This window comes from Pelobates fuscus, chromosome 1 (genome assembly GCF_036172605.1).
Source record: "Pelobates fuscus isolate aPelFus1 chromosome 1, aPelFus1.pri, whole genome shotgun sequence".
Lineage (NCBI taxonomy): Eukaryota > Metazoa > Chordata > Amphibia > Anura > Pelobatidae > Pelobates > Pelobates fuscus.
This window is the reverse complement of record NC_086317.1, coordinates 61,461,370-61,478,283: the sequence shown is the minus strand read 5'-3', so window position 1 is coordinate 61,478,283 and position 16,914 is coordinate 61,461,370. Positions and strand designations below refer to the sequence as shown.

Sequence of the window (16,914 nt, the reverse complement as noted above, 5' to 3'; positions counted from 1 at the left end):
GGTGATTTTAGTTTGATGGTGACTGGCGCGTGGTCTGACCACGTCGCCGTACCAATCGTGGCTTGAGTGACCAGTGGGAGGTCGTAGTGTGTGGTGTATATGTGGTCTATGCGAGAGTACGAGTTGTGCGGGTGGGAAAAGAAGGTGTAGTCTCTTGTGTCTGGGTGGTGGGCTCTCCAACAGTCGACCAGGCGGTGGCTGCGGAGTAGTGATTTAACGGTTTGCCGTTGTTGCGTGGATATGTGGGAGGTGCCTGACGATGTGTCCCATGTTGGGTCCATTGTCATGTTAAAGTCCCCCCCTAGTATGAGGGTTCCCTCCTTAAATTCCATGAGTCTGCGGAGTGTTTGTTTGAGGAAGCTGTAGTGCCGTGTGTTGGGGGCATATACTGTTGCGAACGTGTATGGGCGCTCTGCTATTTTCCCTTTGAGGAATAGGTATCTGCCTTCGTCATCTGTCGTGCATTCTCCCCCCTGGAACGGCACGCTCTTGTGGAGTAGTATCGCTGTTCCCCTGGCCTTACCCCCGTGATAGTCACTGTAGTAGCCTTGCGTGTAGCGGTGGTCAGTCAGTTTGGGTCTGGCCCCTTTCTTGAAATGCGTTTCTTGTATCATAACTACTGAGGCCCTCCGCTCGTGAAAGTCCCTCAGTGCCCCGGATCTTTTCTCCGGTTTGTTAAGTCCCTTTGCGTTAATAGTAATTACTTGTAGGGGAGCGGGCGTCAGGGCCATGTCTGTCTTCTCGTGTCTTGGGTGGGTGTCCCTTCCAGTTCCTAGTCCCCGTTATGTGAGCAGTTCTAAAGTAGGTCTAGGGTCGCAGTCAGGGGGGGGCCGTCCGTTGTCCAGTAGGGGTGGTAGTGGGGTATGCAGGGGGGGGGAGGGGTAGGGTTACGTGTAGTCTGTGTCTCGGTCTCTCGACCGTTAGGTGTAGACGTCGGGGAGTCACAGTCCTCGGCACCACCAGTGGTGCACGTGGGTTGCTCACCGTTTGGTCGGCGTCTCTCCTGTCAGGCGGTGGTCGGGTGTCCGGGCGTCTGTGTCGGCGTCTTAGTGACATGTCTCCAGGTGTCCCTGTACGGCTCTTAAGTGGTGGTATAAAGGGCTTGTTCGTCTTCCCCGTCTCTTTGTGTTTCTCTTCCTGGGTTTGTGAGTGTTGATGGTCTCGCGTGTGTATTATGTCCGGTCACTATTGTGAGGTGTAGCATAAACAACAGCATTAACAGTGAATTAATCCTCTCAACAAATATATACAATTAACTGGCAGTTCAAACATTATTAAAGAAGAACATTAAGCGTGTCACTATCCCCCTCCCCCTGGTCCCTCCGGCTAAGCTAGCTGGGGTGCAGTGACTAGGTCCCCTTTCCATTGGGCTGCGTGGATGTATCTGGTTTTAGTGCTGGCGCCTACGAGGCCAGGGCCCGGTCTGGGTCATTCCTATTACCTTTGAAGCTGTTAGGCCTCACTGCTGGTGTTTTGGGCGCAGCCGGTACAGCGGGCCCCCCAGGGCCCAGGCTCCCGCCTCCCCTGAGCCCCGTGGTGTCCACCGCGCCGTCGGCCCCGGGCTGGGCAGCCTCTACCTGACTACTGTCTCCCAGGCACCCCTGTCGGTTGCGCCCCCCGCCCCAGGTGGGCCCCGCCGGCGCCACCGCCCGCCTGCTCCCCGAAGTTCGTCACAGGGCAGGTGGGTGACAGCAGCCGGGCCCAGCCAGCGCGAAGGGCCCCCCCTAGTTCACATTGCACAGCATATACGATACAGTGATAATTAACAATGGTCAGGTTCCCGTCCCGCTACCCCCTCCCTCCAAGCGAGAACCTCATCAGTGTGGGGGACCCCCTCAGGTTATAATAAACAGCTTATTTGGTATAATAAAAGTGAATAGCTTTAAGTACGTTCCCATCCCATTACCTCCCTCCCCTCGGGTGGGAACCCCTTCAATGCCCTTTCAGTCTGATAGGTTACCCTACTCCACTGAGTTGTGGAGTTCTCGTTGTGCACTCTGTCTCCTTCATGCGTTTGTCATCGTAGGGGGTCTTGACTCACGATGGCTTGGTGTGTAGCATCACAGCAGAGTCCATTTAGTGTGTCCATAGTCTCTGGTTTCTCGGGGCTGAGATGGGATCGGCTGTTTAGTTCGTCGGTGGGGGACCACGGGTTGGGGGGGTTCTAGGAGCTCGGTTGCTTACATGTTGGCGCCTGAGGGGCGCGTGGTTTGTTGTCTCGGTCTCCGAGGCCTCGATGGTTGTTGCAGTCTGTTCTGAGTCTCAGGTGAAAAGGTGTAGAAGGCCATCGGGTCAGGCCAGGGTAGATGTATCTGAGGCAGTTGGAGTTCTCTTGTAATGTCTCTAAAGTCTTCTTCGCTCCTCACCATAAAGGGGCCTGTGTTTGTGGTGATTTGTAATCCATTAGGGAAGCTCCAGCGGTACCTAATTTTGTTGGTCTGTAGCACTCTCGTGAGGGGGCGCATGGCCCTGCGGTATGCCAGGGTTGCCGGGGATAAATCTGGGTAGAGTTGTAGTTCTGCCCCTTTATGTAGGATTTGGCGTCGGTCTCTGGCACTTCTCAAAATGTCTTCCTTAACCTGGAAGTGTGTTAGGCAACAGATGACGTCCCGTGGTGGGGACTCCGGCGGGCCCCTGGGTCTGAGTGCCCTGTGTGCCCTGACAAACTCAACGGGCGAGTCGGGCGGTTTCTGCAGTAGGGCATTAAATATTTCCGTGAGTGTGTCACGGATCGGTGTGGTTTGGTCTAGATCTTCCGGTATACCTCGGATCCTGAGGTTCTGTCGTCGCCCCCTGTTATCTAGGTCTTCCATGTGGAGGGCCATTTGGCGTAACTGTGTTTCTTGTCGATTTATAATGCTTGCTGTTGCGTTCTGCGCCGTCGTGACATGGTCGCAGTCAGCTTCTAGTTGAGCCAGTTTGGTATGGATCCCCTGCATATCCTCCCTCAGGGCATGTAATTCTCCAGTTATAGACTTGTGGAGGGCATCGTTGGCCTCTTTGAGGTCGGATTTCGTGGGCAGGTTGCTCAGTATAGTCGCCCAGTCCAGCTGGGAAGGGGGCATGTCGGGTGGAGTCAGTACCTGCTCGTTGTGTCCACCGCATGGCAAGGCCGCGTGGGTAGTGCCTGAGGCTTCCGTTTCCCCGGAGGCCTGATCTGCCTGATCTGCTTGGGTTGTGAGGAATTTGCGCATGTTAGTCGCCTGTGACCCCCTCGGGGTGTCGGTGGTCGTAGTGGCTTGTTGGGACCGGTTATTTCTCCCCATTGTCGACGGGCTAAGGCTAGTGAGACGGGTTTTTTATTTCAGCCTGCAGGGAGCTCCTGGTTCACGCCGCCATTCCGCTCGGCGCTCAAGCCACGCCTCCAGATGTCAAGTTTTTTAGCCTCACGTCTCTATAGTTGGTAGAGGGGTCAAGACGATATTAGTGATTTTTTATTTTACAACCGGCAGCTGCTTCTCAAATAAACTTCATTAGTATAATGCTCCATCAGGCTACTTATGGAAAGAGGATGGTGTCCCCCAAGATGACTGATGGTAGGGGTTGCTGGGGAAAACAACGTTGCTGCAAAATCCCTCTATTAGTAAAGTGGCATGGGGAATACTCAAATACTTTTTTCAGGATATGTTTTCATTGAGATCCAGGAGAGAGTCAGCTGCACACTGTTCATGGGTAGAGAGAAACGGACAAGAAATAGAAAGGCAGGAATATGTCGACATCTCGCCAACTCTCTGTTAGTGCGGGGGTCATCAATTTCCCCAGGTGTTCTTGGAACCTAGCAACACCCCTGGTCATTAGTCTTAATGTTTGCTGTGTTCTAACATGTCTCCTATAGTTACTGTCCCCTGTAGAATGCTCTAAAATGGGCTGGCATTCTATAAAATTGGGATTATTCTAGTCTTGGTGTTTGAATATTCCAGATTTATAAAGAACATGCTTTCACCTTCTTTACTGACACTTCCAGCAGCAAGGAAACAATTAATAAAAGGACTAGAAAAAAAAAACAATCAGCAACAAGATAGGCATACAAAACCCAAATGAAGCCCCCCTACCTCCTCTTAGTTTGAGGAGTGACCTGGGCTTGCAGAGCATCCAGAGAATGAAGTTTCTTGAGGGAGCAGTGCTGGAAGATCATGAAGATCACATATACCCCTCTACCCTGAAATTGGGCAGAGTAGGCATCGCCTTTAGATTCCTGGGCAGCGCTAAGGTGGCCAGCCATCCAGCTCTTGCCCAAGAGGTACACACACACCACTGGTTGAGAAACAAGAGTCTACATGGAGGAATGGTTTCATGAGTTTCGTGAAACACCAAGGCACCGAACTGAGGCCGAAAGGGAGGCATCTGAATTCCCACCGCCGACCAGCCAAGTGAAATTGATAAAAAAAAGTCTGTCCTCAGATTTGGAACGGTGAGATATGCGTCATTCAGATCAGAGTAGCAGAGCCAATCCTATTGAGAGTAAGTCTCAGAGGAGATGGATGCCCTGCATCTTAAAATGCTAATACACTGTTTACCTCATGTAACAAGAGCCAGGCTCCTCAGCGTCTATCATGCCATCAGGGGATTCACCACAAGGACTATCTGCATAACAGGTATCCACCACATCACAATCATGAGGGACAGAAGCTGAGCCAATTTCAAAAGGAACCAAGGACATGAGGCACAGCCGGATCCAAAACCTTGAAAGGGTTTCTCCTATGGATTCTCTTTGTCCCTTAAAAGGATGCTTTCGGCTGGACCCTGATACAATAACAAATATCCAAACAATCCGGCAAGAAGAGCCGAAGAAAGAGAGCGCACTCTAAGCTGGAAACAAACTCACCTGAAGGCAGCAGCAAAGAAAGAGGAAGGTTTGTATATCTATGTAGTTATTTTATTAACTGTTTCTTTAATGCAGGAGGAGTCAGTAAAGTAAGTGAAATCAAAATGTAAAATTATGTTAATGTAAAGCATGTGGCAAATCCAACTGGACCCCACCGCTTGTTTCTGATCCTAGGGATCCAAAGTGTGTGTGAGCTGCGCAGAATATACTTGCAAGAAAAGCAGAGGTGCCCCAAGTTCCATCCAAAATTCAAGCAATGATTGGGATTCACTTAAACCAAAATGTCTCTTACATAATATTTAAAATCATAGGCAGCCCATCATTGGGAGAAAAATAATGTGTTTGCATGTATGATGATAATTAAAGGGATACTCTAAGCACCAAAACAACTTCAGCTTAATAAAGCAGCTTTTGTATATATATCATGCCCCTGCAGTCTCACTGCTCAATTCTCTGCCATTTATGAGTTAAATCACTTTGTTTCTGTTTATGCAGCCCTGGCCACACCTCCCCTGGCATTGACTGACACAGCTTGCACGGAAACAAAATATTTATTTTTCAATAATCACAGTGTGTTCACTTTAGAGGTTTTTATCTCATGCTCTGTAAATTCATCTTTGATCACTCACAGGAGGCTCCTGCAGGCTATATCAGGTTATTAACAGAGCATGTGATATAACATTATAAATTAAATAGACTGTGCAATAAAGGAATTTTACAGGAAATATGAAAGGAGACTGCAAGGGAGGTGTGACTAGGGCTGCATAAACAAAGTGATTCAACAGAGCAGGCCTATTGCCTTTCAAAAGTCAATTAAAACCTTTTGAATCTGAAATACATTCATCGCAGCACAGAATTTAAACCAGTTAACCAGAGGTGAGAATGCATTTCGCTTAGTGCCAATCCCCTTAAATTGCAGAGAGTACATTCACATTTACTAACCATCCATTAAATGACTGTATTTCTTTATATGAATTAGAATCTAAATTTCATTCCATGCTAAGATAGACAGAGAACAGGCAGAATACTCAGAAGATGTACAGGTTAAATTTTGTGACCTGGAGAAAATAAGACCAGATTTCATATTGTACAGTGAGTTTATTTTTTATTTTTTTTTTATGGTGTGGGTAGGATTAAGGAGATTAAATGTCGACATCACTCTTTTCCTTTGGAGTTTGTCGGATAATATGTGTGGGTGGAGAGCTCAGCACAGGGTTTACATAGACCCACAGAGAGAAGTAAAGCCGTATGGACAATGTCCACAGGGAATAATCGACCTGACAATCAGCTTTCATCATTTGGTCCCACCGTTAGAGTTCTGTATTTTTCCCACTAGACGAAGAGGATGTTGGTCACTGAACGGATCATGGATTTTACCTTAGACACTCTAGAACTGTGATAGACCGGTTAAGGAGGAATCACCGAATAAGGTTATGTTCTCGTTACTGTGCGTCTGGAGTGCCTCGATTCCGAGTCGCAAGCCGGCCCAAAAATAAACAATGAAAACTGCTTGAAGAGCTGGAGGGAACAAAACATTGTTTTTATGTCCTGGAAGATATGGTTCTTCTTATTAAACTACTTTTACTCACTAGTCTTTGGCCGGGGGCAATGCTCAATGGGTTTCATTCCCAAAGGCAAAAACATCACCATCATCATCAAGATCAGGAAGAGATTCACCCAGTGCCCTTGAGAGCTGGTCGGAAAAGTGCCAGGTAAGAGAAAGAATGTAAAGTGAATTCTTTTATACTGAGATACAAGTGAGGCTTTATTCACTAAACTAGGAATTGTGTGGAAATATTACAAGGGAATAGTTCAATTAGGAAATTCTCCAACGAAGCTTGTTCTCATCTTGACTGTTTTGGCCCATCATTTTCAATTCTTGTGCCTCTCATAATTTACAGTTTAATTTAACTACTAGAATTCAAGCTTGAAGGCACATTCGGGAAACAACATCAGAAATTTCCCCCAAAAATATGATTGAACTGAAATTGAATAAAATATCTATAGTTTTTACTAAGCAGTGTATAATTCTTTACTTGGTCATGGTATGGTTTCCAATATATATGCTTAATCCAGCAGTGGTGAACAGGTAGCTGCCCAGGGGTGTTGAGAGAAGCCGATGAAGACCCTTAGAGGGAGTACTGCCAGATTGTTTTGTTGGTTTTTTTTTTGTTCCGTGATACAATTATACACATACAATACTGTGAGTTTTATTGTGTATGAGTGCTGTGTATGAGAGAGTGTGTAGTGGTGGAGTGTTGTGTGTGGATGAGGTTGAAATCTGTATGGGGGATCTGTGTGTATCTTGCATTATGTACCTGACTATGTATGTGTCTGTGAGTGTGTGTGTGTGTGTGTGTGTGTGTGTGTGTGTGCAATTCTGACTGAATGTCTGAATTTCTGGCATTGTGTGTCTTTGAGCATTGTGTGCCTGAGCATTAAGCATCCTTGTGTGCGAATGTGTGTCTGTGAGTGTATGTGTGTGGGGTAGTTGCTTGTTTTGTGTTTATAGTGAAGCTTTATAGTGAAGCTGTGTTTCTCATGTGGAAGGTGACTGTGTCTGATGATGACTATCTTCAGAGAATGACTGTGATAGGGTAGGGTAAGCAACCTCCATGCATGGTGTAGATGTAGTCTAGCACTGCAAAAATACTCCCCACAACTGAAATAGTATTGTATAATCTCAGTTCTGATACAACATAAAGCTAGATTAACCTTTATAACAACTCATGAGGCTCCCTATCCCCCTGGCACATACCAGATCTGAGCTTGGATAATATGATAATACTTAAGTTCAGAGGGGTAACCTCTATGCCATAGTTTCCCAATTGGTGTTCCGCGGAACCCTGGGGTTCCATGAGAACACAATTGGGGTTCCGACAAAATCTCTAAAAACAAAATGGTCACAGGCGGCAAGGGAGCAGTGGCCAGTGATCTCCCTGCTCAGCTCCCTCATGCGCACAGCAGTGATGCCAGAGCCGGAATATGACTTCACTCCGGCATCACTATGAGGCGCGCAAGGGAGCTGAGCAGGGAGATCACTGCCCACTGCTCCCTTGCCGCCTGTGACCATTTTGTTACAATTGTTCCCTTGCCGTCCGCATGCCAGCCGCATAGCAGCCCCACTGGACCCCAGGGACCGCACACCAGTCACTCAACAGCCCCACTGGACCACAGGGACATAGATACTCCATACCAGCACTTCCAAAGGTAGGAGGGCTGGGTGGAGTACATTTTAAAAAAAAATGTATAAATTGTATGTGTGTCTGTTAGGGAGTTTGTATGTGTTTGTGTGTCTGTCAAAGAATATATGTGTTTGTCAGTGAGAGTGTATGTGTGCTTGTCAGTGAGTGTGTATGTGTTTGTCAGTGAGAATGTATGTGTGCTTGTCAGTGAGAGTGTATATGCGTTTGTATGTGTGTCTGTAAAAGAGTATGTGTGTTTGTCAGTGAGAGTGCATGTGTGCCTGTCAAAGAGTATGTGTGTCAGTGTGTGTATCTGTGTGTCAAGATTTGTGTATGTGTCACTGTGTGTATCTGAGTGTGTGTGTGTATGTCAGTATGTGTGTATCAGTGTGTTTGTATGTGCATATGTGTGTGTGTGTCAGTGTGTGTATATGAGTGTGTCAGTTTGTGTATATGACACTGTGTGTATGTGTCAATGTATGTATCTGAGTGTGTGTATGTGCCAGTGTGTGTATCTGTGGTTGCAAGTGTGTGTATATGTCACTGTATGTATCTGAGTGTGTGTATATTGAGTCAAGATGTGTGTGTCTGTGTGTCAGTGTGTATCTGAGTGTGTGTATCTGTGTGTCAAGGTGTGTGTGTCTGCATGTCACTGTTTATCTGTGTGCCACTATGTGCCAGTGTGTGTGTATCTGTGTGTTGGATACATATATACACACATAGATACACACTGACACAGAGATACACACACTGGCACATAAAAAAAGATATACACACCTTGACACGCACTGGCACATACAAACACAGATACAAACACTTAGACACATAGATACACACACCTTGACACACAGATACACACACACACACACACACACACACACCCACACACAAAGATACAAATTGACACACAGATACACACACTGGCACATACAAACTGTGTGTCAAGGTGTGTGTATCTGTGTCAGTGTGTGCCAAGGTGTGCGACTATGTGCCAGTGTGTGTGTGTATTTGTGTGTCAAATTCATACACACTGGCACATGCAAACACAGATACACACACCTTGATACACAGATACACACACTTTGAAACACAGATACACACACCTTGACACACAGATACAGACACACACAGATACACATTGACACACAGATATACACACTGGCACATACAAACACAGATACACACACCTTGATACACAGATACACACACTTTGAAACACAGATACACACACCTTGACACACAGATACAGACACACACAGATACACATTGACACACAGATATACACACTGGCACATACAAACACAGATACACACACCTTGACACACACCGGCACATACAAAAAAAGGCACAATTTGTTTTTTTTCGGGGGGTGGGGGTTCCATGATGTTGATATACTATGTCAAAGGGTTCTACTGGAAAAATTAATTGTGAACCCCTGCTCTATGCTATGTAATGTCATGTTGATTGTCAGTAATTTTTATGTTGCCTTACCACTCCTGCAAGGCCCCATGCTTACTCTTTATCTTTTTTCTGTGTACAACAAAAACCCTGAAATAGCCTAGGCACTGGTCCACTGGATGGTTAGAAGGTATTTATTACTGGGAGTTGTATTGCTGTAAGCTCTGAAATGCATTCATACATACAGTTGTAATCAAAATTATTCAACCCCCATTGAAAATCAGGTTTATTGTCAAAATATACAGACTTTCTGCTGTTTGCAATAAACAAATCAAACAAAAGCAATTGAAATAGCTCCATGCGAAGAATGCTTTATGTGGTTTCCCCAAACTCAAAAGCAAATGCAACTTATAATGACTTCTCCAGTCTCAAAATGATTCAACCCCTTCATGACAAGCATCTGTAGCACTTAGTAAAGAACCCTTTTGCAGTTATGACCTGCTGCAAGTGAGATGCTTAGCCAGACATCAGCTTCTGGCAGTGTTCCTGATGAATCTTAGCCCATTGGTCGTGAGCAATGGCCTCCAGTTCAGTAATATTCTTGGGTTTGCTTGCTCCAACCACTTTCTTCAAATCCCACCAGAGATTTACTATTGGGCTAAAGACAGGTGACTGTGATGACACCCAAGCTTCAGCTTCCTCAAAAATGGCATGATGTTTTCTCCTAGGATTTTCTGATACTTCTATAACTCTATCTTGCACACATTACAGTTTCCAGTGCCAGAGGATGCAAAGCAGCCCAGAGCATCACCGAGCCACCACCATGCTGAAAGTGTTATTTTCAGGCTTTTAGCTTTTCAGCTTTTGCTTCACTATTCTTTCTCCACATGTACCGCTGATCCATTGGGCAAAAAATTTCCAGTTTTGTGTCATCACTCTACAGAACAGAATCCCCAAACTTCTGTGGCTCATTTATATGATTTTGGAGCTGACGTGTGCTTTTGGGTCAGTAGTGGTGTACAACTTGGAAGTCTGGCATGGAATCCTTCTGCATTTAGTATGCATTTAGTATGCAGCTTACTGTGCTCTCGGAAACCTCTTTTGCAGTCACGCAAAGGTTTTTCACAGAAATCTGGTTGCAACCATTAATAGCTTCCTTTTTCTGCCCTGTCCGGGTATTGTAACCACTATTCCTTCAACTCTGAACTGGAAAACTATGCTTTTAGTGGTGTCTCTAGGAACATTCAGTGCCTTCACTATCTTTTTGTATCCTTATTCCTTGTTTGTGAAGGGCGATGATCTCTTCTTTTAACCTCGTGGACCATATTCTAACATGCAGTCAAATATGACACTTAACAAACCCTTAGTCAGTTCAGGTATTTCCAGCTCAAGCTCAAGCACAACTAATAAAGCCCTTGATTAGTTGCATCAGGTATGCATATTTGTGTCTTTTGTGAGGGATTCTATTCAGGGGGTGAAGTCATTATAAGTTAAATTTTCAGTTAAATTTGTGGAAACCACTTGAAGCATTGTATATTTTGACAATAAACCTGATCTTCAATGGAGGTTGAATAATTTTGATTACAAATGTACAAACGACTCTCAACATTTCAAATAGATAAAGAGGGACACTTTAATTTAGGGGTGTGAGCAGGGGCGGACTGACAACTTATAGGGCCCTCGGTCAATAGGAGATCAAGGGCCCCCCTCCCGGTGCAAGGTCTTTGTGCAGCTGTCATACAGATATGTGCGCGCTACCCAGCATGGCTGTGTGAGTCATGGCGTCCCCCAAACAGGGTCAGATATACTTTAAAGGGTTAATCCAACCAAAAACAGTGTTTTCATAAAACATTGTTTTTGAGTGGAGTACCCCTTAATAGCTTGCCTTACGCTCCCCCCCCCCCCCCCCCATTAAAATAAAGACATAATGCAAATTTAATTAAACACTTCCTCTGTGTTTGTTGGTGACATCACAAGCAGCATCCCCCACATGTTCAACTATACAAGCAGCCTCCAAACACATGTGTTTGGAGGCTACTTGTGTGGTTGCATGTGTGGGATGCTGCTTGTGTTCCTGTATGTCAACATGTTGAATTAGAATTAATTGTTTGACTTGTTTTACCTATTGTACTGCGCTGCAGAATATATTGGTGCTATATAAGTAATTGTAATAATTGCGTTTGTATGTATAAGGAGGCTGTATGCAGTATTGCCATGCTGGGGATGCCTCTTGTGATATGTGTGTGTGTGTGTGTGTGTGTATAAGGAGGCTGTATGCAGTATTGCCATGCTGAGGATGCCTGTTGTAATGTTTGTGTAGGGAGGCTGCATGTGGTATTGAATGTGTGGGAATGCTGTTTGTGGGATTACGTGCATACAGTGAGGTTCCTTGTGGGTTTGTGTGTGTGTATGGAGCTGTTTGCAGTGTCGTATGTTAGTGGAGAGGGCTGGTTGTGTTGCAGAGAGTGTCTGGATAGGGGCTGTTGTGTGTGTGTGTGTGGGATAGGGGGTTTAGTAGGCAGCTAGCGGATACTGGGACTGTAGTGTATGTTTGTATGATACTAGAGGCTCTACTGTGTGGGGGAGATACAGAGGCTGCAGTATGTGTGTGGATAGTGACTGCAGTGCATGAAGGGGGATATGGGCTATAGTAGGTGCAGGGGGCATACGGACGGTGGGGGGATAGCGGCTGCAGTGGGAGCAGTGAGGGATAGGGGCTGTAGTAAGTGCAGGGAGGGATAGGGACGAGAGTGATGACGACTGTAGTGGGTGCAGGAAGGCATAGGGGTGAGCTGGGCACAGGGAGAGAGAGAGGCTGAGGAGTGTACAAGAAGGCAAAGAGGCTGTGGTGGGTACAGGGAAGGATAGGAATGAGAGTGATAGGGCTGTAGTGGGTGAAGGGGGAGTGGGATCTGGGATGGTAAAGGGGCATAGGGGCTGTGGTGGGTGAAGGGGCATAGGGGCTCAGATGGATAAAGAGGGCAGAGGGGCTGTGAAAGGGGGCTCAGATGGATAAAGGGGCATAGTGACTGGAATGGGTGAAGGGGGCACAGGTGGTGTTATGGGTGAAGGGGGCACAGGGCCTGGGATGGGAAAAGGGGGCACAGGGCCTGGGATGGATAAAGGGGGCACAGGGCCTGGGATGGGTAAAGGGGGCACAGGGGCTGGGATAGGAAAAGGTGGGTACAGGGACTGGGATGGATAAAGGAGTACAGGGGCTGGGATTGTAAAAAGGGGGCACAGGGCTGGGATTGTAAAAAGGGGGCACAGGGCTGGGATTGTAAAAAGGGGGCACTGGGGCTGAGATGGGTGAAGGGGGCACAGGGGCTGGGATGGGTGAAGGGGGCACAGGGCTGGGATGAGTGAAGGGGGGCACAGGGCTGGGATGGGTGAAGGGGGCAAAGGGGCTGGGATGGGTGAAGGGGGGCACAGGGGCTGGGATGGGTGAAGGGGGGCACAGGGGCTGGGATGGGTGAAGGGGGGCACAGGGCTGGGATGGGTGAAGGGGGATATGGGCTCAGATGGATAAAGAGGGCAGAGGGGCTGTGAAAGGGGGCTCAGATGGATAAAGGGGCATAGTGACTGGAATGGGTGAAGGGGGCACAGGTGGTGTTATGGGTGAAGGGGGCACAGGGCCTGGGATGGGTAAAGGGGGCACAGGGGCTGGGATAGGAAAAGGTGGGTACAGGGGCTGGGATGGATAAAGGAGTACAGGGGCTGGGATGGATAAAGGGGGCACAGGGCTGGGATTGTAAAAAGGGGGCACTGGGGCTGAGATGGGTGAAGGGGGGCACAGGGGCTGGGATGGGTGAAGGGGGCACAGGGCTGGGATGGGTGAAGGGGGCACAGGGCTGGGATGGGTGAAGGGGGGCACAGGGGCTGGGATGGGTGAAGGGGGGCACAGGGCTGGGATGGGTGAAGGGGGCACAGGGCTGGGATGGGTGAAGGGGGATATTAGCTTTAAAAAAAGTAATATTTACTTATCTGCTGTCTGCCTGGGTTCAGCAGATTCTGCAGGACAGGAAGTGATGTAACTTCCCCTCTTTCGGCCCCGCCTCTTCCCCCTCACACGAGCTCCGCAGTCATTGAATGGAGGAGACCTGGCAGGAGCAGCAGGATCAGCAGGATCACTGCCAGGTCTCAGAAGGTGAGATTGGAGGGGGGAAACAGAAAGCAGGAGCAACCTATCCCTAGAATATTTGTAATTCTGTTTGTTTCTGGCTGGGGAGATCTGTGATCTGATCTCCCCAGCCAGAGCATGTTAGTGCAGCCTGCCGGGCCCCTGACTGCCTCGGGCCCTCGGTCCATGACCGATCTGCCCGAGTGGTCAGTCCGCCCCTGGGTGTGAGTGGTGGTGTGGCCACTTTAATTTAGGGTTATTTTATATGACTTGCTAATAACAGTTTATGTAACTAAATGCCATTTAGAAAAGAACAATGTTGTAACGGAGCCCCCTGTATCCCTGGCTGGGTACCTCCGCCAAGGACTGCTTCCTAGCTGGAACAAAGGACAAACCGCAGCACGTCTGCCCACAGTCGCCATGGCTTGACTGGGGTCCTGGAACCACTCCCTCCTGGAGCCGAATGGGGAACCTGCTCTAGACACCCCCAGGCACTGGACGACACTCAGTCCTGGGAGCTCTAGTCCTTACAAGGACTTTCCCCGTTGAATCCTCCACACTGGAACAGTGATTGAAGAGTAACCAGACGACACATAGTTCTGGGAGTATTAGCTGGAATACCTTTAATCTGTCCAGATGGCCTTCGTTTATACAGTTTCGCATACAGTTGAGCATGCCCATGACACTCCCACATGAAAACAAGATAATCCCTCCCCTATGCCTGTGCGATAATTTAGTCAGGAACTGTACAAAACTCAATTATCTCCAGGCACAAAAAACACACATTTCACAAACACCCCAAAACTACTTTCAAATTACATAAAAGTTACATCCCCTGACAGCCCCGATCTGGGTGACCAACATATCCAAAAATCATCCAGATCAGTTCAGGGTTTCGGGAATTTCCTGAAAGTCTTAATTTGACCGACGCACACGAGGCTCCTGCCCAAAACAGTTCCATAAGATCAGGGCTAGCAGTCGGTCTAGTTCGGTAGTTTAAAACCGAACAAACTACCGAACACAGTCAATATTCTTACCCTGGAACTTGTTTCCCTTGTTCGTGGGAACATTTCCACCGAACAGTGTCTTCCGATGTGTTTAAGAACCGAATGCAGGTGATACTGGAAGTCCAGCAGTGTTCAGGAGTTTCTGTGTCCGCTTTCAGTTCCATGAACTCGACGACCAAACACCGCTGCCTGCGTTTGTGCGAACAAGATAGCCGCCACCTCGTGGTTGTCCATAGGAAATGTGGCCACCCATATGAACAATTAGAACACTGAGGTGGAAATTGTTACAAAGTAGCAATTAGGCTTAACAAGCTCCCGGGTGGTCTCCTGTTCGTGCGGCTGTTCTGTACCCGAACCATATATTCCAAATACACGAACGGAGACTTTCCCAGTGTATATTACAAGGCCCATAGCCTGTGGGCAGGAAGCTAGGCTTCTCCAGGAGCTCATGGCAAACTCATGTGGACAGGGGAGTTTGTCACAAATGTATCTTATTTACACTGACTGATTCCTAAACACATTTATTGTAGTTTAAAGAGTATTATTGCTGTGGAGTTCTATTGTAAACATAGACAAGCTAACAATATGGACACAGAAAACAGGGATAGAAGGATTTGAGCCCAGACTGAAGTATGCTGACCAATGGGAACAGGACCTGGGTGAGGAGCTAGAGGGGATTGAGTGACAAAAGATATGGGAAGCTAGCAATACCACTTCTGTATGTGTAACCCTTCAGGAACAGTCGTTCAAAACGATGTTCTGCTGGTACACAACTCCATGGAAGCTATACAGAATGCACAAAACCTCTACTGATGATGGGGACATGAAGGGGAAGGGGACATACTTACACATGTGGTGGGAGTGCCCATTCATGGTCCGATATTGTAACTCAGTCAAGAGCCTGCTGAGGTGGGTGTTCTCTAGGGCCCTAGAGCTAGACCTCTGGGTATATTTACTCAATAGATCTATAGAAGGATGGACTAGTCATGAACAAAAACTTATCCATAAGATTACGGCTAGAAAAGCTGTAGCAGCCTCCTGGCTGAAACAGGATACCCCACGCATAACTGAAGTTCTAACGAGAATTAGAGAGATCCACCTAATGGACAACCTTATGGCTGGAGTGAAAGGAACAGCTAAAGCATTCCACAAGATCTGGGATCCCTGTGAGAACAGTACCTTGGGACAGAGATGAAACGATTACACCACCCTGGCGACTGGTAGAGGTCCAAAAGGGCCGACACGGACCCCTGACACTCCTTGGTGAAGCCACACTGGACCCCCCCTCCCACCTTGACACGCTCACCGGGCATGCTAACCCCATACTCACATTTCCCCCCCACTACTTTTTCTTATCTTCTCTTTACTCCTTTCTGGATACATCCCTTTTTCTTAAGGGACTATAATCTAAAAACTGGACATCCAATTCAAGTAACTAGTAACCACTGTATAACTGATTTTTACCCTGACTTGTTAGGGTATGCATACTTATAACTTAATGCGTAATGAAAACCATGGTGGTGACATTTGTGTTATACCTTTGCACATGTCTTATAAAAAAAAGAGAATATAGAGGGGGCGGTGCCTAGCAGCGGAGGTGAACGGTCGCATGCTTGAAGAGCTCCGGGCCGCGACAGGGGAAATACCCTCCATCCACACCCTTAACCGGACAAAACGAATCTCAGAGGGACCCCATTAGAAGGAAGGACGTAATGGGCCGAAAATCGAAAAAACTCCGACCTGAAAGGCCCGTGCCGGGCATGGATATCGGTGAGCTCTGGCGGCAGGCCCGCAGCGCATCAGGCCCCAACATGGCGTCCCTCCATGGCGGGTGCTCTGATTTTTTCAAAGAATCCTCGGACGAAGGAGAGGAGGAACTCCCTCCGGGTCACCCTCAGCCACCACCGGCCAAAACGCAGCATTCACCGCCGGCCAAGGCCACCACGCCTGTAAGCATGGAAGCCATAAGAGAGCTAATGGCAGAACATCATACAAAGATCGCGGCGGATGTTGCCTCGATCAGAGACGCATTGCAAGGCTTGACAGGCCGCATTGGGACCGTGGAAGTCTCCATGACCGCCCACAACACCAAAATGCAAACGCTGCAGCAAGAAGTCCAAGAACTGAAAACGCTGGCAGGACAAACAGAGCTAAGGTTTGCAACACTCGAAGACAAACACCGCATGAAGCACCTTAAGATCAGGGGCATCAGCGACAGCATACCTGATACCGAACTCCCCCACCTTACCAGGCGACTCCTTACAGCTCTGCTGACTCCAAAAACAGCTAAAGCGGTGACAATAGATGGAGTTTTCCGTATACCGAAGCCCACTGGGGCCCCTGCCACTGCTACACGGGACGTTATTTTGCAGTTCCAGA

The 16,914-nt window shown here is 47.7% G+C and overlaps 1 protein-coding gene across 1 annotated transcript in view; it reads left to right on the top strand.

Annotated features, from left to right (window-relative positions):
- The first annotated feature begins 6,089 nt into the window (after nucleotides 1–6,089).
- GABRR3 (gamma-aminobutyric acid type A receptor subunit rho3) overlaps nucleotides 6,090–16,914 on the top strand; it is a 51,933-nt gene continuing 41,108 nt past the window's right edge. The window contains exon 1 of the mRNA XM_063443342.1: nucleotides 6,090–6,537. Within this exon, the coding sequence (XP_063299412.1) occupies nucleotides 6,383–6,537 (155 nt within the window). The 5' untranslated portion in view covers nucleotides 6,090–6,382. The remainder of the gene's footprint in view (nucleotides 6,538–16,914) is intronic.